Source organism: Physeter macrocephalus, chromosome 15 (assembly GCF_002837175.3).
Source record: "Physeter macrocephalus isolate SW-GA chromosome 15, ASM283717v5, whole genome shotgun sequence".
Taxonomy (NCBI): domain Eukaryota; kingdom Metazoa; phylum Chordata; class Mammalia; order Artiodactyla; family Physeteridae; genus Physeter; species Physeter macrocephalus.
In genome coordinates this window covers 36,158,518-36,182,340 of record NC_041228.1, presented here as the reverse complement: position 1 = coordinate 36,182,340, position 23,823 = coordinate 36,158,518, and the positions used below count along the sequence as shown (strand labels likewise).

Sequence of the window (23,823 nt, the reverse complement as noted above, 5' to 3'; positions counted from 1 at the left end):
TTTAGGTAAGGTGTCCTTAGTTAAGAGCTGTGTTCTAGGCCGAGGAATCTGGCTCTGCTGGTCAGTACTGACCTTTCTAGAAGCCGACCTACTTAGATGTTTTCTTTGATACCTGGTGTATGAGTCTTAGCATAAGGGGCATGGGGTGATTTTACTCCAAAGCAGCGATTCTCAAACTCATTTCAGTGCCAGGGAAACCATGATTTACTTATGCGAACATGTTGAAATATGGCTGTATTTAAATCTGTATAAACTAGGAACCAATTATTAGCAGAAGGATGACTGTGTTCTCTTCACCTCAAAAAGATTACATACATTTTAAAGGGAGCGTATTTTTTAGTTTTTCAGTTAATTATCTTTGCTCCTTGGAGAGTTGTTTCCTGTTGCAGGAGCGCTTATTACAAAACAAGAGGTAGCAGGATTCAAACAACAAAAAAGTCCCCGGGGCAAAGTTTAAAATAAGGGAGGAGGGGGAACCTATGAAATAACTTTGTATGCATTTTGGGGGAAAAGTCTTTGATTTTAAGTGTCTGCACTCCTGGGGCCTACTCTGAAGCACTTCCCTTGAGCTCTTTCCCAGGGGCTTATGGAGAGCAGCTGTTGGGAGGTTGAGGAGTGTTTGAGGAGCTCAGTGGTGCAGGCCCTGCCCTCTCCTCGCCTCAGCATCTCCAGGTTTCTAGGTTAGGCTTCCAGGTGAAGCATGAAACAGGGTTATGACACCTAAGAAAAGTTTAAAACCAAATGATTTTAAACAATAAAACAATTTCTAAAAATAATTCTAGAATTTCTAGAAATTCTAGAATTATTTCTAGGAATTCTAGAATTATTTCTAGAAATTACTTGTCATTTTCATAATTGCTTATCAGCTAAAAGAAAAATCTTCACTGTTCCCATCTGTCAGAGAATCTTTTTGGGTTATCTAAACCACATCAAAAATCTTTCACTGATTTTCCATTGAGGGTATTCTGACAGAATCAAGACGAATGAATGTTGCCTAGTAATTCTCTGCTTTTTCTCATCTTTGTTGCTCGCAGACGGACTTGAAATTAGAAGACGATTTAAGAGTCTTAACTGTGTTAACTTGAATAGTTAAGCTTTTGTAAACTCTGGTTTAAAAGTTCTCTGTTTGTTTTTATGAATGGATGTGCTTTTTTTTTTTCTTTTTTTCTTCTAGTGGAATTCCCACTTAAAAGCTCACATTCATTTTCAGGATTGCGGTTAAAGAGAAAAAACCTTGCATTTATTTACTTGGCTGGGCAATGCTAAAAATTAAATGCATCATCTCATTCGGTTTTAGATTCCACACCTACCTCAGGTCTCTCTTGTGGATAAATAGCACCTTGGGTGTTGGAAGTCTTTGGTAAAATGGGGATAGTCTTGTGTTTGTGACCTATATTTATAATCACTGTGTAGTTAATATCTCCTAAGCATTTAACTAAGGTAGATTTAAGGCAGTGGTACAAATGCCCAGAAACCTGTTTTCTAGTGTTTGAGTGTTTTTAATAGACTTTAATTTTATTTTTAAAATAACTTTTACTGGTTACAAGAGTAATACATACCTATTATAGAAAAAAATCTTAAAACCCAGTACAACGCAAAGGAGATCATTAAAATCATCCCCAATCCTAACACCTAGGCAGAGCAAAATTGGTTATTTTTCAAAGAAATGAAGCTAATTAGGTTTAATGACATTTCTAGAACAAATTCTATGGTACGAAGCTGAGGAGCACACCCACACGTGCAGTTGAGTATCTGTACAATGTAGAGCAGCGGTCCCCAACCTTTTTGGCACCAGGGACCAGTTTCGCGGAAGACAGTTTTTCCTCGGATTGGGGGGATGGTTCAGGAAGTAATGCGAGGGACTGGGAGGATGGGGAGAGGCAGATGAAGCTTCGCTCGCTCACCTGCCGCTCACCTTCTGCTGTGCAGCCCGGTTCCTAACAGGCCGTGGACCGGTACCAGTCTGTGGCCCAGGGGTTGGGGACCCCTGAATGGCAGGTGACTCTGAGTTTCTTTATCTGTGGTGCTCTTGTTTCTGTTCGTGGTAGAAAGAGTGTAGGCCCTGCAGGTTCATTTGGGAGGGGTTTGCCGAGTCCCTCCAGTGGCCTGGCAGTGATCTCGGCACTGGGACACAGTGGTGATCAGCTCCTGCAACGCCCTTGCTTTCCTGTAGCTTAAATTCAGAAGAACGGGCACATGGGCAGACTGCTCCCTGTGTCTCTCCGTTTCCTCACCTGCAACATGAACATATTACTATTTACCTTGCAGGCTTGTTGTGACATTAGATGAGAATGTCTGCAGAGACTAGCACTGGCAGATGTTGTCGGAGCTTCCTCCTTCCAGATCACTGTAGACAGGAACAGACAGCAGATCTCTAGGACTGTTGGGGAAAAAGTCAAGAAGCCCTCACTCGTGCTTTTCCTGAAGCAAGTTAAATGTCTGATATATAAACTGCTCATGCATAAGAATTACCAGAAGAGCAAACCTTTATCACCACTGTGGACAGTCTGGCACAGAGATTTGTTAGTGGATTATTAGCTCTTCATAGGATCTCTGCACGGAGTACTTCTTTACAGTTTCAGTTGATTTTGTTAAAACTAAGAGTACAATAGTTTTCATTCATAAATACAATCTTTTGATTGTATGCTTTATTTCAGAATATAATGAAGTGCCTTAAGTAATGAGGTAGCTTTAAGCAGTTACTTCAGACAAAACCAAGGAACATAACCTTGAAATACATCTCTAGTGATATTGGAAATGCTTCATAGACTAAAAAGTACAAGGTGAAAATTCATGACTTGCAAGAAATCATTGGATACTTACTCCCTTGATTTCCTTGGTTCTATGTTTGAAGCCCTTTGGCAGCAAGTAAATCATAATCAACTGTATTAAGTTTTGGAGAGCTGATTTTCAAAATGTAGTATAGGTTTTGTGGTTCTGTGCTAAGTGCCTTATTAAATACATAGGTGCAAATAAAAATTTTCCTTTTAATCTGTCAGTAACAAGAATCTGTTGAAAGCCTACTCTGTGCCTGGTGCCACGATGGGCTCTGCTAGTACAAGGGAGTGGGAGGGAGGGCACCGCCTGCTGTCAGGGAGTTCAGTCTCACTGGGGGAAAGAGTAAATGCCAAAGGGCTTCGATACTGGTTTAAAAGAAAGGAAGTAACCACAGATTTGATTGCTACTCTGGGTTTGCCTTTCTGGTATGTTGCCAGATCCCCAAGGTAAAATATCAGATATGTATGTATGTGAGAGTCCAGTCCTGTCGGATACATTCAGTTAGTGTAAGTTAGGGAGTAATTTTCAAAACAAGTGACAGTGTAATATTTGTCTCCTTTAGGGCTCTGGAACTTCATCCATTCTCAATCAAGCCTCTTCTTCGACGAGCAATGGCCTATGAAACTTTAGAGCAGTATCAGAAAGCTTATGTGGATTATAAAACAGTGTTGCAAATAGACTGCGGAATCCAGATAGCAAATGACAGTGTTAACAGGTAACCTAATCAGAGGCAGCTGCCTGAGGTCTAGTTGTTTTCTAATGGAATGAGATTTTATTTTCCTCCTCTCCTTCAAGAATGATGTCAAAGTGTAGACGTGTTCTTCGTTATTGGCATTACATGAATGATTGTCTTCTTTCATTCCTTCAAAACCAAATGGTTTTGATGGATGTTTTCATGGGCCTGCTAGATATTTGTGTTATATGCCCTTTAAATAGACACTCATCTAGGATGAGTATTAACTTAAAATGGTAAAATAGCACAGAAGTTGGTTCTAATTTATATTATGACCTATTTACCCCCTGGGTGAGAATGGGAAGGTAAGAATTTCCAGACTTCATAAATTGCTCTCAGGTGAACTTTGAAAATTACTACTTGGATAACATTTCTAGTTATGTAGAATATTTTTTGATCCCATTTGTCCAAAGTATAATTTCTTCCAAGTATGTGTATATTACACTGAGCCTTGTGTTGGTCTAGTGTACCATGCCCCACTCCCCACAAAAAGACAGAAAGGGAGAAAAAAAATGACATAGCCTCTGTCTTTAAGCAAACTAGAACATAGCTAGGGGGAACAACTTAACATAAGACAGATTCTCACCAAGTGTGAACATTAGTGAAGTGGGGATCACAGAGAGGTCAGGCTGCCTTTGTCTGTGTGGGCCACAGTTGTTGGAGCGGTGAAGGGCGTTGAGAGACCACGAGGGGAACTTGAACAAAGCTATGGAAAACAAGAATGGCAGGTTTTGGATTAATTCTTTTTTTAAGATCCTGCCTTACCTCCCCACCTGGTCCCACTGCACTTTGGAGAAAAACTCTTGGAAAGATCTGTGTGGAAAGTGGGCAGCCGTTCCTTGGTGCTTCTCCTCTGTGGTCGCTCAGGACCTGTCTGGTCCCAGCCTGTCCAGAAGTAAAGGGTAGATATTGGTTATTGGATCTGCGTGGGACCAGATGGAACCGTGGGCATTCACGGCTTGGTCTCCATCCTGTAAAATCAGGCGTGTCACTGAGAGCTCTCCAAGCCTTTTCTCCCGCTGCACAGCTGCCTCGCTGCACGTCATCTGCTGCCTCCTCATATGTGTCTGAAGGCTTTTCTTCCCCCTTTTTGTCTGGTTAATTCCTTCTTGTCCCTAAGAAGAGGACTTTCCCTGATCCACCGTCTCCCCAGCACACGTGCCCTTCAGGCTCCTCACCTACCACCTGTGCCTTCTTTCCATATTGTTTGTAAATTCTCTGCCTTCTCTTTTTGTAAAGTTCTTTTTCTCTCATTCTTCTAGGAGTTCCTGGAGGTCGGGATTGTGTTTTATCTGTCTCTGTAGTTGCAGTACTTTGTACAGTAGGCATCCTCAGTAAAATTGTGTGGAATGAATGCATTCTCCAACAGACAGAGCGTGGCTCACCCCATGCTGTGGAATTCTGCTCTTAATTTGCCCATCCTCTGTCTGGGAGTCTCCGAGATGGTTGGGGAAAGTAGGATCTTCTCCCAGGGTTAGGGGTTCTCGTGAAACACAGAAGTATCTTACAGAGAGACAAGGGGCCCGTTGAGGAGGTGTTTTCGGAAATCTGGTTCATAATGATAGGCTGAATGGTCTGAAGGGAGGAATTTATGTCTGAGAGACTGTGGTCATTCACATTTCTGAACCTTCTGCATTATACTTTGTTAAAAAATTGAGGTAAAATTCACATAACAGCTAAATTAACTATTTTAAGGTGTACAATTTAGTGGCCTTTAGTACACTCACAGTGTTGTGCAGCCACCACCTTAAACTAGTTCCAAAATATTTCATCCCCAAAGGGAAACTTTGTCCCCATTAAGCAGTCACTCCTCATTCTCCCTTTCCAAGTACCTGATCTGCTGTCTCTATGGATTTACCCTTTCTGGATAGTTCATATAAATAGAATCATACAATATGTACCTTTGGTGTCTGGCTTATTTCACTTAGCATAACGTTTTCTAGGTTGGTCCGCGGTGTGGCATGTGTGTTGACGTCATTTCTTTTTATGACTGAATAATATTCTGTTGTATGGATGTATCACATTGTGTTTATCCATTCATCCGTTGATGGACCTTTCAGCTGTTTCCACCATTTGACTGTTGTGAATAGTGCTGCTATGAACATTCACGTGCAAGGTTTTGTTTGCATACCTGTTTTCAGTTCCTTTTGGCGTACACCTAGGCATGGAATTGCTGGGTCATATGGTAATTCTGTTTAGCTTTTTGAGGATTGTATTGTAATTTTTATATGTACTCAAGAAGGTTCTTTTACACAAATTGACTTTTTTTTTTTTTGTGGTATGCGGGCCTCCCTCTGTTGTGGCCTCTCCCCGTCGCGGAGCACAGGCTCCGGACGCGCATGCTCAGCGGCCATCATGGCTCACGGGCCCAGCCGCTCCGCGGCATGCGGGATCCTCCCGGACCGGGGCGCGAACCCGGTTCCCCTGCATCGGCAGGCGGACGCACAACCACTGCGCCACCAGGGAAGCCCCCTACACAAATTGACTTTTAAGACTCATTCATTTTTTTAAATTGAATGGCTCTTGCTGATACATCGTTTTATAAGAAGATGAGGAGGCTTTGTCTGGTTTTGCCATATATATCTTCTATAAAATATCCATTTAGAAAATTTCACTATTCCTTTTCATGAATCCCATATTTATGCTTGCTTTGCCACCTAAGCCACAGCAGCTTTTTTTTTTTTTTAATTTAAACATCTGTGCTTATTTTGTATGTGTCTTCCATTAACCATATCCCTCTCCAGGAATCTTATGTGTTACATTTCCCTGCATATACTTATTTATTCCCAGGCAACACATCATCTCTTATTTATTCCCAGGCAGCACATCATTATCTCAATATTATGATAGCCATTAGCAAATGTCATTAATACAAGGGCCCTCATAGTAGACTCCAATATCCTATTCTTTCATCTTTATGCATATGAAAACAAAAAGAGTAGATAATTTTAGAGATGGAAAAAAACACAAGGTAAAGAGTATCTTAACCACAGGTAAATGTTTCAAGAAGAAGCACTATTCCATGTAACTGCTACTCCTCATCAGTTTCAGCAGCCAGTGTTATACACCTGTCTTTCGTATACACTTTGGGCATAGAAATTCCAAAGTACTTCTGATTATTCTCAAGAGTAATACATTATCAATTTAGTAATTATATGAAATGTTATGCAGGGGATATTTCTTCTAGGCCTCCTAAATTTTAGTTTTTTACTTCAGTTTTTTAAAAATTAAAGTTTTATTGCATATACATTAAAAATTTTTTTAAACTAATTAGAAATGTCTTAATTTTTTCTTGCGATGCAAAAAGGATCTAAATTTACATAGTTTGGGGCTATTTTTAAGAGTCCTTTTTAAGACTGTTTATGTGGACAGCGAATAGCTTGATTGTGTGTTTTCTACAGGGAAGTACAGAAATGCATAGCATTTGTAAATTTTACTCTTGATATGACCTCCAGTAATGTAGAAAGCAAATTGCATGATCAACAGAGAAAACTGATTTTCTTTTTAGGATAACAAAAATTTTAATGGCCCTGGATGGACCAAGCTGGCGGGAGAAGCTGTCGCCCATTCCTGCTGTGCCCACTTCCGCACAATTGCGAGCTTGGCGGCCTGTGGCAGAGACGCCCCCAGACCAAGTGGGAGATTCCTGCAGCCATCATCAACCGGGCATCACAGGTAGGGGAAGCCTACACTTATTTCTTCTGAGGGTTATCGTGAGCTGTGCATATGTTTTCACAGTAAAGCAGAAGGATAAGTGTGTGAACTCAGGCGTCCACTATGGGTTTAAGTTAAGACCCTGTTCTCCCTCTATCTAACTGCAGAGTCTTAAGAAGTTGCCGCACACCTCCAGTGTTTGAGTGTATATGAAAGGGGGAAATATGAGTAACTGTCTCATGGAGTTATTCTCAGGAATAAATGGAGAGATGCATATGAAATAGCACATGTGCTGACTGTGTAAGCTTACAGTAGCCTCTTAATAGACGTTAAGTCAGCATTATTATTAAAAATAAGAAAAAAGAATTGAGTAGCATATAGTTCTCTACACACCATGTATGTGGCAAGGTAATGAGATTGATGTTTTTGAAATAATAAAGCAAAATAAAGCCCTACAACAAATAGAAAGCTACTGACAGCTGAGCAGAATCACCCTGGCTACTGTGATGAGATTCAGTTATAGAAAGCCAAGGAAGGAAGAGATAGGGGCATTAAGAAACTACCATAATAATCCAGTCAAGAGGTAAGGGTGGCTTGAATAAAGAGGGTAGTAGAAGAGGTAGTGAGAATTATTAGATTTAGTTACAATTTAAAGGTAGAGCTGACTAGTTGGATGTGGGAGAAGAGCTACAGATAATTTCAGGGTTTTTGTCTTGAGAAAGTAGAAGGATGGAAGTGCCATTTATTAGATGGGAAAACCGCAGAAAAATTAGATTTGGAACAATCAAGAACTCAGTTTTGGACACATCAAGTTCAGAAAACCTACTAGACATTCAAAAGAACTTAGAGTTTGAGAGGGGAGGGAGGTTGTATTGACATATAAACTTGGAAGCAGGCAGGTTATAAATGATATTTCAAGTTATGAGGTTAGATGAGATCACCAAGGTTTTACAAAGTATAATTGAGAGATCTAAAGATTAAGTCTTAGATCTAAAGATTAAGTCTTTATTATAAGAACTTTTATGTACTTCCATATGAATTTTATAAATCTCACCATACAGAAATTCTAGAATGTCAAAGATGCAAGGCTTTGATTTAAGACATCGTTTGGTTGTTTACATTTAAGGTTGGGGATGGGGCTATATAACATCTGACTTTGGTTTTTCAAAGCCGAGAGAGTGTAGGAACAAAAATTGTTACTCTGTAGTAGCACCTTTCTCCCATCCTGTGGAGTTTGTTTTGGGGAACATGCCCAGGAAGATCTCTATTAAGTAACAACAAGAAAGTATACATTTTTTTCAGGTTGTGCCACCATGCCAAGGGAAGGGGCCAGAGCCTCACAAATCATGAAATTACTGACAAAAGTTGGGGTCACATGGATCCTTGTAATTTAATCCCAGTTTTCTTATAAAATAAACTATAGGTTTTCAAAAAAAAAAAAAAAGCCCTACAACATATATCTAGCAGTACCTCCTTCTGCCTTGTATCGTAGTTGTTCACATCCATACCTACATCCCCACAGTGCTTTCCTCAGAACTTTGTGCAGAGTGTTTAATAAATGTGGCTTCATGCTTGCCTACTGCTTGAAAGCTGGCTGAGGTTCCATTTCTCCTGCTTGCTTAGGAACCCCATGTGTGTCTGTGTCGAGCTTCATCTTGTAGACACGCTGAGCCGTGATGTCCCAATGGCTCACCCTTTTCATTGCCTAGAAAGAAGATGCAGGGAACTTCTGCCAAGGCTTTTAGATGGTTCAGCAGTCCTGGGAAAAACATGGAGATCTCTAGCTTCTAGAATCCATTATTAATGGGGCCTGGCACAAAGCATTTGCTCAATAAAGGGTAGCTATTCACTACTAATAACGTGCATACTAACCATACTATAGATATGTGATAGTGAATCATAAGCACAAGAATAATCAGCTCTTTCTGTTCATATTTGTGTACTAATTATTAATGAGACTGGATACCAAAGACTTAAAAACAACGTAGGAAGAAAAGCTTGAGGAAAGTTTTTCAGCAAATTGGAAGAAAAAAAAATCCTCTGTAATATTCTGTTTTAGAGCTTAGATATACCAAGATTTATGGGGACTGTCATTTGGCCACATAGTGTGAGTTCTTTTGAAACATGAAACATTAGGCAGAAATATTCTATAATTTGAAATAAAGGATGAGAAGTTAATATGTCATGCCATTTGTGCAGAGGGACAAACAAGATTACTTTTTACATTCCAAGTTTATACTATAAATTCATTACATCTAGCAAGATTTTTAGATCACAGAATTTAAAGGCATATTTTAAAATTTGTTATGCAATTTTATTTTATATCAAGATACTCCATAGAGTAAAGTTATTACATAGATTTAAAACTTTAAATTTTAACATTTTATGTATGTTAGAAAACTTTGGTTGCAAGTAACAGAAAATCTGTTGACTTATAACTGTAAGGAATAGTTTTGGTTCAAGTAACTGAAAGGGCCCAGTCAGGCTTTAAAATCAGGCACAACTTGTCAGGGCTCAGGCTCTGGCCAGAAATAATAGAACTGTAGCAGTTTTAGACGTCATGTCTGCACATATCAATGTCCAAAGGAAGAGAGACACCATTGCTTTTGGTGGCATTAATTTAAGAATGAGGAGAGATGTTGCCCCAAAGACCCAGCTTTTTTAGCCTGTTATTCTGTTGGCTGAGCTCTGTTGGTATTTATTCTAATGGGTCATGTGCCCATTGCTGAACCACTCCCTGTAATGAAGAAATGCCATGCCATGAGTTCCTGATCAGTGGGGTCAGCTTCCCCAGGACACATGGGCTGAGTAGGAGAGGAGTGATAGCTGAATGAATGTTGAGGTACCCTTAGGAAGAAGGAAATGGATCCTGAGTGAGGAGTCAGCCATGCTCACTGCAAGATAATAGGCAATAGTAATAGTTGGGACTCTGATTGCAGATAACAGAAAACCCAACCATTAATGTCTTAAGCAAAAGAGGCTGTTTATCGGCACCCCTTGTGGAAAAGTCCACAAGTAGGATAGCTGCAGGGATGGCTGGATTTGGCACTCAGAGGTTATTCTTTAGCTGTCTGTCTTGGCATCTCTCTTGCTCTGTTGGCCCCATTCTCAGATAGATTCTCCCCTTGCATCACACGATGGCAAAATAGCTCCTCCTTTTATCCTCATGTTCCACGGGAAAGAGCAAGAATTACCTTACCAGAAGCTGCCACTAAAATCTTATTGTAGCTCATTGGCTCTCATAGGTCCATTCCTGACCAATTAGATTATTGTGGCCAAGGGAACATAGTGTGCTGGTTAGTAAAACAAAGATTACTCCAAAAGGTAGGGCTAGGGTGGGATTTGCTTTACTTAAACCTTAGGAGCAGAGAGTGGAGGAGGTGTGATTCCAAGGAAACTTGGACTGTTGGAAGATGTCTAATTCAGGCTTTAATGGGTTGGTTTGTTCACTTTTCATGAAATAGTTACTACACCAAACACTAGATATTTCTATCTCCAGCAGAGAAAAGAAGGCGTGCCAATATGGATAAAAGGATAGAATCACTTGTATTTTATTTTCTAATTTGAAAAAATAGTGTCATAATTGTATAATCATTTTTACTTATAGCCAATTTATCTTTTTAATTTGTATACAACGCTTTGTTCCATTTAGACTTTAGCTCTGTATGGTTTGTGGTCACTTAATTTACAGTATACTTAAAGTTTTGTAAAGGTGCTTATATGAATACTTGCTCTTTTTTGTGTGTGTCCCATAGATGAAAAAATGTTTAAAACCCTTAAAGAAGAAGGAAATCAATGTGTAAAGGACAAAAACTATAAAGATGCCCTTAGTAAATACAGTGAATGCTTAAAGATTAACAACAAGGAATGTGCCATTTATACAAACAGGCAAGTTCTTTGTAACTTTCTATATTTCTTATGTTAATAGTTTTGATAAAAATATTATAGATAAATTAATTGCCAAAGTTTATTCCCATGACTCTGAGACTCTATATAGCAAATTGTTTTAAGTGAGTGTTTTTTTAAAGAGGTGGGGCTATCGGAGAGATTGAAAACATGATGTGTCTTGGAGCTGGGAGGTCTGACGTGGGCTGCGTTAGGTTCCCGCGTGGCCATCGCTGCCTTGGCTGGTGCTGCTTTGACTCTCCCTGGTGTGTGGCCTCGCCGCAGCTCGTGAGGAGGCCTCAGCGCGGTCCTCCAGAGTGGGAGCAGGAATCAGTTGCCTTTCAAACTAGTGTCTTAAGTGCCCCTTTTCTCTTGAAGTGCTAAGGGAAGGGCCCGGCATCTTCTAATGTGTAGTAGGAATGGGCAGATTTTTCCAGAACGCTGCTCAGGTGCCATGTTTAACACATTACGGTAAAAAAGACAGTTACCTAGAATATGGTGATTTGGGGATTTTTAGGGCATAGATAGTCTGCAGTGACAAGGAAGAATAAGGTATGGTTCCTAAAGAATATTGGCTCAGCATGGGTTCTCCTAGCCACTTCAGAAAAAACTTTTAATCTCTCACTGCTTTGTTTTTGTACATGTTTTCCTCTTTTGGCAACCTTTTTTGTGAAAAATTCTGTCACTGAACCCAACAGGTATTTTTCTACCCTTCTCCTGTTCAGCCTCGGTGGCCTTGGGCATCAGTGGCCACTCCGTTTTTCCTGGAGACCACCTCCCCTCTTGGCTGCGGTGCAGACAGCTCACTTGCCTGGCTCTCCCCTTCTCACTTTTCTCTTTCCCTGGTGTTCTCGGGCTTCTAAAGGCATAGATCCCTTGTCTGCTCTATTGCTCTCTGGGCCATTTAATCCTCTCCCCAGCTCCATTTACCACCTTCCAATTATGTCCTCCAAATCTCTCTCTCTGAGCCCCAGACCTGAGCACCTCCCTCCCTTCTGCACTCACGGTGGGTTATCATCCCTGACCCACGCCTCCCTCTCCAGTCTGTCAGCAGCTCAGATGTCCTACCTTCTAAATTCCTCTTGGGCGTGAGCCTTTCTGTCCACCCTCACCGTCAGCCCCTCCTCCGGCTGACACCGGCTCTCCCTAGACGTCTGCAGTGCCCTCCCAGGTATCCCTGCACAGTCTTGTTCCCTCTGATTCTCCATGATGCAGCTGGAGCGATCTTCCTAAAACATGGTGAACGGATCAGCCTCTGCTTAAAAACCCTTCACTGGACTACCATTAACCTTGGGATAAAGCTCAGCCTCCTGCCGGGACCTTTCTGATCTGGCCTCCCACTCTCCCAGACTCATCACCACCATAGCGCTCTTTTCTTAGTCCATCAAGAGCACCGCGTTCTCTGTCACTGTAGGACTTTGCACGTGCTGTGCCCTCCCTACATATTAAATCTCAGCCCAGTGCCTTCGCATTGGATAATTCTCACTTTGAACTCTGGGCTTCAACTTAAACGTCACTTCTTCTGGGAAGTCTCCCCTGACTATTCCTCCCCTTGCTTCAGCTCCACCAAATGTGATGAGAGTCTCAGCTCTGTGCTACCAGAGCATCCTCTACAGATTTTATTGTGTTTGCTTCTTTTGACTGTCTCTTCCCCTAGACTGCAGCCTCCTTGAGGGCCGGGACTGTTTTGATTGCGGTTGTATCCCCAGGGCCCTAATTGCAAGTATTGCAAGAAAATGCCATAATTGGAGGAAAGTGTTAGGTTTCAATTGCAGCAGCTGTGGTATAGAAACGGACTTATTTAGCTATTTTCTGATTTCTGCTAGCTGTCCAGGTTTATAGATATGTTTTTACTTTCATAATGCTGAGTTCCATTACATACCAGAGCCCTCTGTTACTTGAAGCTGGGCGAGTTTGAAGAGGCAAAGCAGGACTGTGACCAGGCGCTTCAGATAGATCTCGGGAATGTGAAAGCACGCTATAGACGAGCTCTTGCTCACAAAGGACTCAAGGTGAGGAAATCTTCGTTTTAATATATAAATGTCAGCTCTGAACAGATCATGTGGTTTTCATGAACATAAATTGTGGGCTCAAGGAATGGCAGTGACATTATCCTGGGATTTAATCCCAGTTCTGTACTCAGCAGTCCCCAAACCTTGGAAGATGCCTCTGATTTCCCCGAACTATAATGTGGAGCTAGATAATTTCTAAGATTCCTTCCAACTCAAAAACGATGATTTATTTCCTGATTTTCTAAGGAGTGTTGTTAGTTATAATAGGTCCACTTTAAAGGACAGGAAGGTTTGTTACTGAGTTACTGAAGGCCACCAGCAACGCCACTGGATTCCTCTAGCAGGGGACTGGAGTTGTCTGTAGGGTGGGAGGGAGGTATCAGAATGGAAGGTGTGTTCACCCTCACCCCATGGACGTTGGTAGAGACATGGCAGAGGCTGGGAAGTTCGCTGTGATTTGGGCCTTAAACTGGCCGGTGGTCAGTGTGAGGCGATAGGATGGCATTCTTCTCTAAGAAAACCACACCATTATTTTCAAGGAAAGTATTGTATAATTACATTTTTCTTTATGATGATTCTTCTGCGTGGAAAACTTGAGTGAATGTTCACATTTGTAGAAAATAACATGACAAGGAAAAATCAGAACATACTGGGAAATGGCATTTCCTGAAATGGTATTTTTAAAGAATCAAGTTGATTAAGGTTTAATACAATGAAATTCACACATTGTCAGTGTACAGGTCATTGCATTTTTTTTTCCTCTTTAAAGTTTTTTTTAATTGAGATATAATTGACATTTTATATCAGTATCAGGTGTACAACATAGTGATTTGGTATTCGTATACACTGTGAAATGATCACAATATGTCTAGTTCACCACACATAGTTAGAAATTTTTTGTGTGTGATGAGAACTTTTAAGATTTATTCTCTTAGAGACTCTCCAATATACAGTACACGATTACTATCTCGAATCACCATGCTGTTTACATCTCCATGACTTATTTATTTTTTAACTGGAATTTTGTACCTTTTGAGGGTCTTCAACCTTTCCCACCCATCCTCCACACCCCAACTCCCACCTTGCCTCTGGCAACCACCAATCTGTTCTCTGTTTCTGTGAGTTCAGGTGGTGGGTTTTTTTTGTTTTTTTTGGATTCCACATGTAAGTGAGATCATAAGGTAATTGTCTTTCTCTGTATGACTAATTTTACTTAGCATGACACCTTCAAAGTCCATCATGTTGTCACAAATGGCAGAACTTCCTTCTTTTTGCGGCTGAATAATATTCCATTGTGTAGATATACCACATTTTCTTTATCTCTTCATTCACTGATGGACAGTTAGGTTGCTATTGTAAATAATGCTGCAGTGAGCATGGGAGTATCTTTTCAAGTTAGTGTTTTCGTTTTCTTTGGATAAATACAGGTTTCTGTCTCAGGTGGCTGAGCAGTACAGTGTGATAAGGGAGGGTGTACAGCAGGAGGGAGAGATTTGAGGGAGGAGTGTTGACCTTATTGAGTTTGAGAGAGTTCTTGTAATTCCCTGCCCATCACTGACAGGGAAATATCTAAAAATATATTCCATAAAACCTAGGTTTTGTTGAGAGAGGGTGGTCATGTTTTTGTGTCCTGTATCAAATGAGTACGACCTGTGTGCACTGAGTGCTCAGGCTTTTCTAGATCCTAGATGCCCTCAGGCTGCAGTGGAGCCACACCTCTACCCCTTACCAGTGGGGCCATGCAGCTGCCCTCCCTTTCCTCCCCTCCCCCCCCTCCCCCACCCTTCTAAGTCTGTTATATAGATGAACAGGCAAGTGAACAGGCAAGCGAAGAGGTGTGTAGGGCAAGGTCCAAAAATGTCCTGAGCGCAGGAGCTTCTGTCCCCGTGGAACTGGGGTGCGTCACCCTCCCAGCATGTGGATGCCCCACTCACCAGCCCAGCAGCTCCACAGCTGCACTGTGTCCTGTATTCACAGTGTGTTCACTGTATTCCCAGGGCCCAGGCGACCTGACCACTCCCCTCCCCTTTTTTTTGTTAGCAACATACTCATTTGTAAACCTCATGTAAAGATTTCCTAGGTGGTGTGTGGCACCATGAATTAAAAGAGGCTTCTTGAAAATTTACTCAACTGTTTTTGAACTTAATGGATTTGGGTCTGTGAGGTACTCATGATCTGCATGACTCATGAGTTTATATATGTCCAGAACCTTAGAACAGGTTTATCCCATACTGGCTGCCTGACTCTTTGAACTTGTTTACTTGATTCAGAGTCAGAAGTTGTACCTAATGAAAGACCGGAATTTTATACTTCCTTGGAATGAATTCTAGAAATTGTATTATGATGCAGAAAGATAATCCCAATTTTTAGTAATGCTATCCCACTAGAGTATGAGGCTGGCAGCTTTCCTGGTTTGATTTCTTATAACTTGATCTGTATACCCTGTAGTTTGAGTTATGTGCCAAGTGAATTTAATTTCAGGATCTTCAAAGGCTACCACTGCTTATAAAATGCATCAGAACTCACACCTGGATCGGCTTCCTCTGTGTGACTGGTGGGGAAGTGGCACAGGGGCTCACAGGGAGCTGGGGCCCTGCCAAAATCGCTCAGATATTTTGTTTGTTTTCTAGCTTGCTTTATTTTTTTTTTTTTCTGTGTGCCAGGTTTGAAAAATATAGGGATTTCCTTAATGTTCAGCTTTTCTTCATAAGAAAAGATAATTGAACATTTTGCTTTTACTTACAATTTATATCTTCTATTGAGTGCCACTCACGTGCTAGGCTTTGGGAGCATAGTGGTGGTAAGACATAGTGCCTGCCTTAGGGAATTCACAGCCAACCGGGGATGCTATCAGGCCAGAAGTATCAAAAAGAGTAATATCGTCTAAAATAATTGCTGTTATTGGAGTTTAAGCACATTTATTAATAGTAAATGTTATCACAAACACATGATTATACTTTACTTTTTTTTTTTTTTTTTTGAGGCCTAATAAGGTCATTAGCAACTTTTAACGTCCTCCTTTTTGCTGGAGCCGCACTTTTCTCTCTGTGTGAGCTCTGCTCTGCCCCCCACTCTGCGTGGCTGGCTTCCCTTCAGGTCCTGGGTTCTCTGACACCTGTGTCAAAGGAGACTCCTTCCCCTCGTTAGCATCTGTCTCCATCCTTGCTTCTCTTAATTGCATAAATGACAGTGCACACTTACTTTATTTATTCATTTGTTCCCTTGTTTTCTTATTGTTTCCCCTCATAAGACGTAAGCTTCCACGAGGGCCGGGGCCCCGGCTGTCCTTTCCCCCATGGTGTCCTAGCCCCTGGCCCACGGAGGGGCCGGATCTGGTCTGACACTGTGTTGACCCGGCAGCCGGCCCCTCCTCTGCCACCGCCTCCCTGCTCCATGGCCGTCCCCACTCCTCCTGCTGTCGGGCCCTCTCTTCACACTTGCCTGCCTCTGTTTAACATTTATCAAAGTGTATTTCTTGCTTTCTTAGGTTTCTTCCAACCAGACAGATTGGTCTTTAGGCACAGACTTTCCTTGGATGGGTGAAAAAATAGTCATGTCAACTCCTTGCTGGTGGCCTTCAATTTCCAAGGCTGCAGCTCACAAATCTCCATTTTCAGGCCTCTCACTTGAGCTCCACAACTGTCTTATCATTCACCTTCTGTTCATTGCTGCCTTCATCATCTCAAAGATTATCTTTCTATGCCTCAGTTTCCTCATCTTTAAATGGGGACAATAACAGTATTTATAGGGCTATTGTGGGACTAAAATAAGAATACTTGCAAAATGTTGAGATGGGTAAGAGTTAGCTATTATTACTCCCTCAACTTGCCCCGCTGTCCCCTCTTCTTGCCTTTCAGTATGATTCCGTGCCTGGAACACCTAGGATGGAAACAGTGTCATTTGTTTTTTGTAGCAGGTTTTCCAACTGCGCTGTTGTGACACAGTGCTCTGTGGAGACTGTTGTTAATAGCGCTGATGGACTACAGTTTGTAAACAATTACCTTTTAAAAAAATAAGTTAGAGCAGGTTTAAGGTTATCCCTTTTAAACACATCACTCTTGCTCTAGTATGTTGCTGGGTGGAGTGGGAAGGGCTGCGGCATTACAGCTCGTCCCCCAGGAGTGTCACATAACCACCAGCTTATTTTACCTGTGCTTCAGCGTCCAGTGCATGCTGTTATTAATATGTCATGAATACTTGAGAGGTTACACGTCATTGGAATTCCTGGCCTCCTCACAGAATTAATTTTGGCTTAATCAAAACACGGGTCTAGTCTGTAGTTCTAGAATGTGGCTTGTCACAGCAGACTGTGATTCTGTGGTGTCCGTCTCTGCCAGCAGATTCTGTGCAGTGTCTGGTTAAGCATAGATCCCTCCTCCTTCCCCTCAACCTCTCCAGTGTATTGCCGGACTCTCTATGGAGGAATAAAGGTTGACTCTAGGCTGTTTGAGCAGTAGGCAACTCGAAGGGTGTTACAGAACAGGGCATCATGGAAACAGCTAACAAACACTGGCCCAGCTCTTTCTAAGGCTAAGCCACTCCCATGTTATTTTATTAATGCGCTGATTACTCGGCACAACCTCGTGAAAACTAGAGTAGAGAATCTCTTCTCATCCTTACTTTAAAGATGAGAGAACTGAAGCTCAGAAAGGTTAAGTGGGATCTTGCTCAAGCTTTCATTGCTAGTAGGTGCTGATGTGAGGCCGTTCGCTCTTTCATCTATTCATTCAGCAGACCACAAATGCCTGTGTGTGCCAGGGACTATGAAAGCTGTGGTGGTACAGAACTTAACTTGCCTTCTAACCCCAGATTCTGTGTTCACTCTTCTGTAGAGGATGGCCACTGTGTTGTGGGCTACAATATTTTAGCCCAAGACTTACCTCATAGGCCTAACTTTACTACTGCGGTACTAATGGAACCCACTGCACACACTCTGTACTCGTCTCACCAATTTCACTCCCACCTGGGCTCATCTGTGCCCCTTCTCCTTTTATGTATGAAAATTATTTTCTCTGCCTTCCTGCTTTCAGAATTATCAGAAAAGTTTAAACGATCTCCATAAAGTTCTCCTACTAGACCCAAATATTATTGAGGCAAAAATGGAACTGGAAGAGGTAACCAGAATCCTGAATGTTCAGGATAATGCAGCATCATTCAACAAAGAAAAGGAGAGAAGGAAAATTGAGATTCAAGAGGTATGTATATTTGATTATCTCTGAAAGTACTCTTTTGGAGATCCTATACTCATATGGGATTCTGAGGTCATATTCCTATGACTTTAAAAATTTTCGTGTTTTTATTCTGATGATCAATGAAGACATTTTAACAAATTACAATGACAAGATTTTTCTTTTGTTGTGATAATTAGCCATTGCATTTCCCAACTTGGGTCTAAGGACCCTTGGGTGTCTGCATTCTTCCTTTCTGTGCTCCCCTCCCCCTGTACCACCTGGCCTGTGGTTTTATTGCTTCCACTCCAGGTTGCCCTGCAAGCCTGTGGCCACTGAGCTTTGCTTCCTGGTCGACCCAGAGAACCCTACAGGACTGATTCAATTTCAGTGGCCCTGCACGCCACACCCCATAGAGGGCTCGTGATTGATTTAGACTTTTTTAGTAAACTTGTAAACAAGACCGGCCTCATCAGAGGTCCTGGACTACCCTAGAATCAAACCTACCTTTGTGATTTCAGACAACTCGATGCCTTGTGCTGTAGCCTTTTGTTTTGCCTTTAGTGAAGAATGTCAGCTCTTGGATTCCTGTGTATTCATGAATACTATATCAGCTGCCTATCATCTTACATTTCTACTAAGAGTTAGTTAGAGGCTAATATGTGAAAGAAGCTAGGGAGTTTTTTCCCTCTAAGGAGGGAAGGAAAAAGCTGTTTTAAGAGAACTGAAAAATGTAAGTTGACTTCTCTATCAAATGTAACGAAACAAGTAAATGTAAAATTTATCATGAAGAAGAGATATAAAGTTGTTACAGGTCTTTTATGCAGCAGCTTTTACTTGTGGAAAATTATAAAATTTCACTGTCATATTCTCTGTGTCAAAATTTTTTTTAAACTTTAAAAAAGAATGCTTTTATGAATGGATACTTTTATACTTTAAAAGTTCTCTTCCTAAAAAAAAGTAGATTTTATGATTATTACAAGTTATATATTTTTCACTTAGAACTTGACTAAACTACAGTCCACTTGTGTTTTTCAGTTCCTTCCCGTTTTAATAAAGGTAACTTGGGGTGTGTGCAGTGGCCGTGTGTCACAGTGTAATCTGTCTGTCTCCCCCTGAAGGTGAATGAAGCCCAGAAAGAGGAGCCTGAAAGGACCTCAGAGGACATCTCCACTGACTCCCGTGCTTCTGAGAAGGGGGACACAAGCAACGGGCCACGAGAATTCTATGAGAAACTACCAATCCCCAAGCCTAACAATGCCTACGAATTTGGCCAGGTTATAAACGCCGTCAGTACTAGGAAAGATAAAGAAGCCTGTGCACACCTGTTAGCCATCACTGAACCGAAAGACTTGCCAGTGTTGTTGAGTAACAAACTTGAAGGGGATACATTCCTGCTCCTCATCCAGTCTCTGAAAAATAATCTTATTGATAAAGATCCTTCTTTGGTATATCAGCATCTTTTATATCTGAGTAAAGCAGAAAGGTTTAAGGTAAGTGGCAAACTATGTTATTCATGGAGATTGATTTTTTTTAGGGTTTTTATAACAACTTTAAAATGCCAGCTTGTATGCTAATATAATTTTTCTCCTTCTTTCAGATGATGTTGACACTGATTAGCAAGGGCCAAAAGGAGCAGATTAAACAGCTCTTTGATGACCTGTCAGACACACCAAACAAACATTTTACTTTAGAAGATGTGCAGGCCCTCAAAAGGCAGTATGAGCTTTAAATAGATTATTGTAGGTTTCTTCCATGCATGTATGTGTTCCAGTAATGCTAATGAGATGGTATTGTAATACAGTTGCATGGATAAAACCTGGCTTAGAAAAGATCCTTTGGTCTGGACTATAAAATATTTTACTTATTTTTATACATAGAACACATATATTCTACAATCTGCTTTTTATTAGTTGTAAATATTTTCTTATGTACCAGAGCTAACAACACCTTTATATTTAATAATATCTGGAACTTGTTAAGATGCATTTTAATTTATATTATATATTTTCTTTTAATAACCTGTTAAAATTTTGAGTTAAATTACACTTCTTTGGGCTATGAAGGAGTCCTGTTAAGTCTGATAGAAATGTATTTCTTTACAGTTCATTTTTAAAAGTGAAAATCATTAACAGTGATTATTACATCACTTTTATTTCCTGCTGATATACATAAATCCCATTTTATACTACTTGTGGATTACAGGCCTCTAAGATGAAATGTAACACTTAAGTCTATAATATGAAATGATTATTAAATAAATTGTGATTATTAATTTAGAACTATAAGAGGAACTTATTTTTTTCTAATATGGAAGTATTGCCTAATAAATAATTAAGAACAAAAACTGCCTGGAATTCTACTACTTTTTACTAGATTAGATTTTTAAAGGCAAGTTTCCTTTATGTATTTAGAACTATAAGAGGAACTTATTTTTTTCTAATATGGAAGTATTGCCTAATAAATAATTAAGAACAAAAACTGCCTGGAATTCTACTACTTTTTACTAGATTTTTAAAGGCAAGTTTCCTTTATGTGTTGCTTATATAAGCAATAATGAAACAACCACTATATAAAAGCAACTAAGCCTGCATTTCTATTTGAATTGTCACTCCATTTCCCCCAAACATTTTAAATGACTTCTCCCTCTTCCCCCCACCCCCCCACCGCTCCTTTAAGCATGATCATACTTATTCCCTTAGTGCAAAAGGGCAAGTGAAGAACTCTTTATATTGAGAGCTCCCTTGTTAACTGGGTCAGAGTAAAGGTGCTTCTTACGATAAAACCTTCAGGTCTCTATCAATCAATCAGTGTGCTGTCATTTATTCCTGTAGTCTTTGGTCAGGTTTCTTTTTCTGAAGCATTTTCTTGTTCTTTAGAAGAGCAGAGGAAAGATGACTATCACATTCATTATTACCATATCCATTATTATCTCATATTTAATAATTAAAGAATATTTAAAGTATTGTGGGTAAATGGTTTCAAACTGTGCCATTTTTTTAAAAAACTATTCTTTCCTAAGCTCATAAATGAAAATCTGCTGTGATGGGTATTTAACTCTAGTCTTCAAGCAAGCAAACGAACAAAACAAACAGTTTTCTCCTTTTGAATGATACTAAGTTTCTGTGCAAGTATATGATGGAGTGTGTTAGTAACTTTACAATAGAAACATAAAAAGGAAACGTTCTCTTTTGTTGACAGTTACATACCCAGTACTAGCTGCACGGGGCAGCCTCTCCCAAGGAGGAGGTGGGAAGCAGTGAGCAAGTGCCGTGCCGGGCTGTCCCAACTGTGGGGTCACACCTGGAGAAACTTATTTCTCCCCAGCCAGAGTCCTGAGGGGGGATCTCCATGACTGAAGGAAGGGAAGAGAAAGTGAAGGAAGCAGATAAGAATATCAAGGGCATTTAAAGGAGCAGTGTTCCTGCAGACAGCTTCAGGACTTCAGCAGGAAGTCTGCCCACAAGCCTCTGGGAATACCCTACTTAGGGATCTCCCCACTGGGTCCATGGGCATCCCCAACACCCCACGTGCTAAACCCACACCTCCTGCCATTCTGTGGCCAGACCCTTCTGCATGCTTCTGGGTGCTGCAGCAGTGAGGGCAGGTGCAGTAGTTGGGGTGTTCTCAGAAGGATGCACCAGAGTCTGTGGGTAAGGGAGAGATTGCAACTAGAGCTATAACACTACCTTCTGGAAGACAAGAGAGAGGTTTCCAGCAGCCAGTCTGGTGAGTTCTAAGAATAAGGAGAAACATAAAAGGTTAAGAATTCTGCCACAAGGCAGAACAAGAAGAGTGGAGCAGGTCCACCCATTCAGAAACCGAGGACACCCCTCATATAGCAACACCGATGATTAGTATCCCAACTGAAGGCAACCAGTAAAGATTTAAGGAGGTGTCTGCTACTTCAAATGCAAAAACAGCAACACAAAAATACAAGGAATATGAAAAATCAAGAAAATATGTCACCTCCAAAAGATACCAATAATTCTCCAACAATCGAGCTCAAAGCGACAGAATACTCTGATGTAGCTGATAAAGAGTTCAGAATAGCTGTTGTGAAGAAACTCAGTGAGCTACAAGAAAACTCAGAAAGACAGCTTAATGACAATAGGAAGGAAAATACGTGAACAAAATTAACTCTTTACCAAAAAAATCACAAAAAAGAACTAAACAAATTCTGGAGCTGAAGAATTCAATGAATGAGATGAAGAATGCACTGGAGAGCCTCTGCAGTAGCGCAGAGCAGATGAAAGACAGAATAAATGACTTAGGGGATGAGAATTTTGAAATAAATCAGAATAAAAAAGAGCAAAGAAAGCATGCGTGCTCTATGGGACTTGAGACAGAGAGCAAATATCAATACTAGAAGAATTGGGGATCCAGAGGGAGAAGGGGACAGAAAGTTTACTTAAAGAAATATGAGCTGAAAACTTCCCAAATCTGGGGAGACTTGGACATCCAAATTCACAAAGCTAATAGATCACCCTATTATCTAAATGTGAAAATACCTTCTCCAAGACACGTTGTAATGAAACTACCAAAAATCAAAGATAAAGAATTCTAAAGGCAGCCAGGGGAAAAAAAAAATTGTAACCTACAGAGGTACAGCCATTGGGCTATCAACAGGTTTCTCACCAAAACCCCTGCAGGCTAGGACAGAGTGGGATCACATATTCAGAGCATTGAAAGATTAAAAACTCCCAGCCAAGAATATTCTATCTAGCAAAGTTATTCTTCAGATATGAAGGAAAAATAAAGACTTTCTCAAGACAAACAAAAGCTGAGGGAGTTTATCACCATTAGACCTGCCTTGTAAGAAATGTTGAAAGAAGTTCTTCAAGCTGACATGAAAAGAGGCTCATCAGTGACATGAAAACACCTTTATACCTGTAAAGGTGAAAAATACATGCTCAAATTTAGAAAATTCTAATTCTATAATAAGACGGTGTATTAGCCACTCAATTACAGATAAAGGTTAAAAGAAAAGAGTAATAAAAGTAACTATAGCTACTATAATTTGTTAAATACACAACATAAAAAGATAGATAGTGACATCAAAAATGTAAAAGGGGGGATAGTGAAGGGAGGAGTCTTCACAGGTGAATGAAGATGCTGTCAGTGTAAAAGGGACTGTTTCATCTATGAGCTGTTTTAGCTAAGCCTCATGGTAACCACAAAGCAAAAGTCTAGTGCAGATTCATGAAAGATTTCAAAAAGGGAAAACAGCATATCACCATGGAAAATCACCAGTTTACCAAGATGAAACAAAAGGAAAAAGAAACATAAGGAAAAAACAAACAGAGGGGAAAGAAACAATGGAAATAGAAACCAGAAAGCAATCAATAAGATGGCAATAGTAAGTCCGTACATATCAATAATTACTCAGAATGTATGGATTGAATTCAACAGTTAAAAGGCACAGAGTGGCTGGATTGATTAAAAAAAACAAGACCCAACTATATGTTTCCTTCAGGAGACTCACTTCAGCTTTAAAGACACACAGGCTCAAAATGAAGGGATGGAAGAAGATATTCCATGCAAGTGGAAACCACAAAAAGTGGGGATAACCATACTAATATCAGACAAAATA

The 23,823-nt window shown here is 40.5% G+C and overlaps 1 protein-coding gene and 1 long non-coding RNA gene across 2 annotated transcripts in view; one reads left to right on the top strand and one right to left on the bottom strand.

Moving 5' to 3' along the window:
- SPAG1 (sperm associated antigen 1) overlaps positions 1–20,566 on the top strand; it is an 86,072-nt gene extending 65,506 nt beyond the window's left edge. The window contains exons 13-19 of the mRNA XM_024115910.3: positions 3,341–3,493; positions 7,020–7,186; positions 10,921–11,053; positions 12,936–13,062; positions 18,093–18,257; positions 19,352–19,723; positions 19,831–20,566. Coding sequence (XP_023971678.1) covers positions 3,341–3,493; positions 7,020–7,186; positions 10,921–11,053; positions 12,936–13,062; positions 18,093–18,257; positions 19,352–19,723; positions 19,831–19,962 — 1,249 coding nt within the window. The 3' untranslated portion in view covers positions 19,963–20,566. The remainder of the gene's footprint in view (positions 1–3,340; positions 3,494–7,019; positions 7,187–10,920; positions 11,054–12,935; positions 13,063–18,092; positions 18,258–19,351; positions 19,724–19,830) is intronic.
- Positions 20,567–21,026: 460 nt separating this feature from the next.
- On the bottom strand, positions 21,027–22,146 carry LOC129392826 (uncharacterized). The gene is made up of 3 exons (XR_008619440.1): positions 21,920–22,146; positions 21,440–21,585; positions 21,027–21,103 (listed from the first exon to the last, which is right to left on the bottom strand). It is a non-coding gene; the product is annotated as an uncharacterized lncRNA (long non-coding RNA).
- Positions 22,147–23,823: the final 1,677 nt, after the last annotated feature.